Source organism: Lynx canadensis, chromosome C1 (assembly GCF_007474595.2).
Source record: "Lynx canadensis isolate LIC74 chromosome C1, mLynCan4.pri.v2, whole genome shotgun sequence".
In the NCBI taxonomy this organism is placed as follows: Eukaryota; Metazoa; Chordata; class Mammalia; order Carnivora; family Felidae; genus Lynx; species Lynx canadensis.
In genome coordinates, this window is record NC_044310.1 from 47299522 (window position 1) to 47304848 (window position 5327).

Consider the following 5327-nt stretch of genomic DNA (forward strand, 5'->3'; position numbering starts at 1 on the left):
GACAGTGTATGAAGAAACTGGCATTTTCAGGGCTTTTTCCTTTGTTTAGCCGCCCACTCAACCCTCAATCTGTTTATTTTGTAGGCAGTCAGGTGAATTTTTTGAAGTGACTCTTGAAACAATGGCAGTCTGCTGTAGTAAAAAGAATGCCAGCCTGTCTAGTTTCCAGCTGTGCCATGGGAACATTCATCTCCAGAAGTCACTAGCCTGTTCCCTCTGTAAAACGAGGGGCTAGGTTTGAGGGGCCATGGTCTCTTGAGCTAAGCTGGCTATTCAGTGACTCAGGGAAGCTGCACTCACACTATTACAGTTCCCATTCTGGCCTCGGCCCCTTCCACTTTGAGGAAGCCAGCCAACATCCATCTTCTCCCCCTCCCCCTCCCCCTCCAAGCCCCATCTGAACCAGAGAGGACTTTGGGAGGGGGGGTGGGCGGCGCCCTAGCAGGCGTGCTTACAGATTTAGGGATCCGCCAACCACAGCCCCAAGCCGGAAAGGCGGCAGCTGAAAGATACCTCCCCCATTTCTTACCTGTGTTTCAACCTTTGTGGGGCAGGCAGAAACCACAGGGCAGGAGTGGGAGGAGGCAAGATGGATTCCAGGGGAAGAAACTGAAATCCTGATTTAGCTATTTGCTGTCGGGGTAGCAACCACTCCCTCCTTTGTGCACACCCATTGTTGCCCCAGTTTCCCAGTAATTACCCTAACTTGTTTACCTGCAGGCTCCCCAACAGTGCCCTTCTAACACACTCCACATAAATGAATGCGAAGGGGTGAAAATGAGGAAGTAAGCATGAAGGAGCCAGGTTGCCAGTTTTTACAGCTAATAGGAAGCAGAACTTTTTAAAGTGTATTATTGGTGAAATTTTAGGAAAACAACCTGGGTGCGTGCCACCCCCGCACTTCCACGGCCAGAGAGTAAGACCCACTACAGACTAGCTGTAACTACTTGGAAGCTTCCTTTAACCTGTCTGGGAGCCACAATACTTGGCAATTAAGTAAACTGCCAGGGGCTAAATGGACATAATACCACTACTTGAGGCAGGGCAGGCATTCAAAGAACTACCGCATTTCTTTCTCCACAGGAGGTTCTTGAGAGAACCTAAAACTGGTCCCCTTTCCCTACAACAGCAGCTCGTTTTAGCCGCCTCCTTCAGACCCACCCTTATGCAGTCTGAGGGAGGCTTCCAATCTTATTTAGAAAAGCCAGTATTTAAACCAGCCTGTTAATGCATCTCAGGAAAACAGGAGAGGCAAAATGAAATGCCTGCTCCTGCAAAAAAATAAAATAAAAAAGGTGTTAGGATTTGAAATGAGAAATCTGAGCCCAGGGAAATGAGAGGACCTGAAAGTGATATAAATCTGGAGCGAGTTTTCACAAACTCCCATCTTTTGGTCTGTGCCTTTTCCATATTTTATTACATTTGTGTTTTAAAAAAATCACATTAGCATTATCAACGACAAAATATGTACAGACATTTTACAAAAGAAACATTACTAATATCAGCTATAATAAGGGCGGGCTGAAGCACAGACGCGGAGTTTCGGGGGCAGAGTCTGCCCTCAAAAGACATCTCAAATGTGTTCAGGCAGTTGAGACAGGCTTCTTTCCCGGTGACAAGCACATGTGGTCGGTAATACAAACGACAGCAAATGAGGACACTACACGGGCTCAGTTGGCGAAATCCTCTTCTCACCAGGAAGGCCACGACACAAGTGGAGCTAATCAAATAACTTAACCCAGGACAGTAAAAGCGCCTTTCCCCCCACCTAAGCGCATTTAAGCCTTCAACATCGATTGCAAACGACGCTGGACTGTAATACAGACACGTGGTTCTTAGAACCCTGCGCCACACTTTCTTTAACTCTTCGAGCCAGGTTTCTTGTTGGACCCAAAGGGGAGGAATTTTAGAAATGCTTTCTCTGAAGGCAGAAGTCAGAAAGAGGTGACCCTGAGCCCAGAATCTATTAGACTTCATGGGGTGGGGAGAGGCAGGAATTGGAAAAGAGAAATGTCTCCTTTGGGCCACGAGTCAAGAAGCATGGCTCACTTTGGTCTGGGTACCCCGCCCTACACCCCCCTGCCCCGCCGGTACCTACAAGCTCGGTTCCTTTCTCAACTCCCCCAGTTCTTTGACCTCCACCTTCTTGTACTTCCCCGACTTCCTCCGGTTGGTGATCACCAGGACGGCCACGCCGGCGACGAGGGCCACCACGACCACCACGATGACGGCGATGAGGCCGGCCGTGAGGCGCTTCATGGAGAACTCTGGGGGTTTCTCGTCCAGGTAGTAGATGAGCGTCCGCTCCACTAGGAGGGGCTCGCCGCGCACGCGCACGTCGAGGCCGCCGCGACCCGGGAACAGCGATTCGCCCTTGACGTCCCTCTCGAAGTAGTAGGCGGCGTCGGCGATGTCCACGTCGCCGGGGGCCTTCTCGGACGCGTTCTGCCGGAGCTCGATCTGGATGGTGGGCCGCTCGTAGTGCACGGCCGCCACGAACCTGGGGTGCAGCCGGTAGCGCTCACGGAAGAGCCGCCGCAGCTCGGCGTCCAGGTCCGAATGGTTGAACGCGCGGGCGGCCGGGCGGTGGCGCAAGTCGATGAGGATGTGGTGGGTGCGCACCAGCTCGTCGCAGCGCAGACTCAGGTCGCCCTTGTCCGTGCGGCGCACGCCCACCGAGTTCACGCACCAGCACACCGACGTCTGGTTGCACTGGCGGGCCTTGAAGCGGCCCTCGTGGTCGCAGTCGGGGTCGTACAGACCGTCGTTGTCCACGAGCGCGTGCTCGCTGGGCCGCACGAGCGCGCGGCCGCTCTTGGGGGTGCTCATGCGCGCCTTGAGCAGCAGGCACTTGGAAGTCAGCGTGGAGCAGTCCACCGGGAAGCCCGAGCCCAGCGCGCGGCACTGGCAGCGGCCGCCGGGGCCGTCCGCGCGGCACAGGGTCATCTTATTGGTGGCGCACGTGCAGTTGTCCTGCGCGGCCGCAGGGCCGGTCGCCGCCGCCAGGAGCAGCAACAGCAGCAGCGGCAGCGGGAGCGACGGCAGCGCGAGGCCCGGCTCCCGGGCCATGGTGGGGACGCGGAGCGCAGACGGGACGCGGGTGGATCAGGCGCTGGGGACTCCGCGGGGCTCCGGCTCCGAGCTGGGACAGTCTCCGGGCATCTGCCGCTGGCCGCTCCCTCCCGCTCTTATACTCCGCCCGACCTGCCCGGCTGGTTCGGCCGACTCACCCTCTGGTATTTGGGTGACACATCCCGCCCCCCGTCACCGTCCCACGGAAGGCACAGCCCGCCCTGCGCCGCCCGCGATAGGATCAGGGGAGCGGTGGCTGCTCCCGCCTCCTCCGGACCGAAAGCCCGGGAGAAGAAAACCGATACTCACCTGCGGGCTGCGGGGGCCCCGCCCCCGGCCCGCCCGACCCCACCTGGGGAGGGGCCGCGGTCGGTGCGGCCTCCAGCCAGACCTCCGTGGGCGTCCTGGCTGCCCTCCTGGACGGGAATTCTTAGGGATTTCATTGAAAAGTAGGGTCGTCTCGCGCGAGGTCGTCTCGCTTTTGTCCCCTATCCGCTTGCCTTTCTCGCTCCGTTTCCTACCCTCTATCGCTACCCTACCCCCAGGTCTTATAGTAGCAGTCAGTTGCATAGTTTACAGTTCACAAGCATTATCTCATCCTCTCCTAGGTCCTGACAGGTATTATGGACAATGTTTCAGACCCATTTTATAAGCGATGCAGTCGAGGCCGAGGCGTAAAGTCACTCAGCCGTCAATATCCTCAGATCCTTCGGAGGGGTCTTTGGTATTCTGCCTGGCAGTTATGAAAACTTACATCAATGTGTATGGAAACTGAAAGTTAGGGAGTTTTTGTTACTCACCGTATCATGAGTAAAACCCAGGTGTCCTGGTGTCCAATGCGTCAGAAGTTCTGTTAAACACCATTTTCCTTTACACACACACACACACACACACACACACAGAAACAAATAATGTTTATACATGAACTGAGTATCGGGAGACAAAAAGGAACTAGTTCTTAAAAAGAACAAGCAAGAGTATAAGGGGTTCTTTGTGCAACGTGATTCTAAAAGAGTAAATCGTTGCTTTTCTTTCTCTGTGTCCCATATAAGTTGCTGCACCACTGCAAATGAGGAAAGAATACAGACTGTGGGAAATTGGCTGATCTGCCTCTGTGTTGCTACTTTAATGGGATGGAGGGGTTGCAATCTCTTTTTTGAATCATTGAGAAAGTCCAGGGTTTCAAAGCTGTGGTAAAATTAACAATAATTAGCAAGCTGTAATTATTCCCAGCTCGTCCGTTCAAAGCACATTTTATGTGTTCAGCATTTAATGAACACCAGCAGCAGTACAAGGGTGTTGTTTAACACATGAAAGCCAGCGAGGCCTCTACCCCATTAATTTTCGAGCAATTCCTGAGGCAGGCAGGTGGAAATACACCATTCTGCATTTATAGGTAGAGAAAGCAGAGTCACGTGAGGGGCGATTTCTTACCCATAAGCCCCGGGCACTGTGGGAATGCTCCCCGGCTCTCTACCACCACTGCCTCTGTTTGTATGTTCAGGTTCTTTTTTTTTTTTTAAGTTTATTTTATTGAGAGAGAGAGAGAGCATGTGCATATGAGCAGGGGAGGGGCAGACAGACAGAGACAGAGGATCCCAAGCAGGCTCTGCACTGTCAGCACAGAGCCCCATGCAGGGCTCCATCTGACCAACCTTGAGATCACGACCTGAACCGAAATCAAGAGTCAGCCAGTCAAGTGACTGAGCCACTCAGGCACCCCCCTCTGTTTAGGCTCTTGAACCAAAAGCCTACTCAGGTTCCAGTGTCTTTTCCCTTCTCCAACACCCAGTCCTCCCTGTGGTCAGAGAAGGCTTTCTAAATCACAAATTTGTGTCTATCTCTGCGGAGAACAGAGTGGGAGGTGCTCTTGGTATAGAATTCACACTTTTTTTTAAAAGAAGGATATCCATCACACAATTTAAGTTTATTATTTTTGAGAGAGAGAGAGAGAGAGAGAGAGAGAGAGAGAACAAGCAGGGAAGAGGCAGAAAGAGAGGGAGAGAGAAAAATCTCAATCAGGTTCCACACTGTTCATGCAAAGCCCAATGTGGAGCTCGAACCCATGAACCGCGAGATCATGGCCAAGCTGAAATCAAGAGTTGAATGCTTAACCAACTGAGCCACCCAGGCGCCCGTAGAAGTCACAGTTTTTAAGTGACAAACAAGATCATATATGACCTTGGCAAGCTACTTCTCTATGCCTCAGTTTCCTCATCTGTAAAATGGGGATAATAAAAGTACCTACCTAACAA

At 52.8% G+C, this 5327-nt stretch overlaps 1 protein-coding gene across 1 annotated transcript; it reads right to left on the reverse strand.

Annotated features, from left to right (window-relative positions):
- Positions 1 to 1368: 1368 nt before the first annotated feature.
- Positions 1369 to 3303, reverse strand: TACSTD2 (tumor associated calcium signal transducer 2). The gene has a single exon (XM_030327765.1). It carries the CDS (start codon positions 3067 to 3069, stop codon positions 2095 to 2097), a length of 975 nt encoding a protein of 324 aa, XP_030183625.1. The 5' UTR covers positions 3070 to 3303; the 3' UTR covers positions 1369 to 2094.
- Positions 3304 to 5327: the final 2024 nt, after the last annotated feature.

Bases quoted from the DNA above. Each gene is read 5' to 3' on its own strand.
- TACSTD2 (XM_030327765.1), bottom strand. From the start codon at position 3,069: ATGGCCCGGGAGCCGGGCCTCGCGCTGCCGTCGCTCCCGCTGCCGCTG.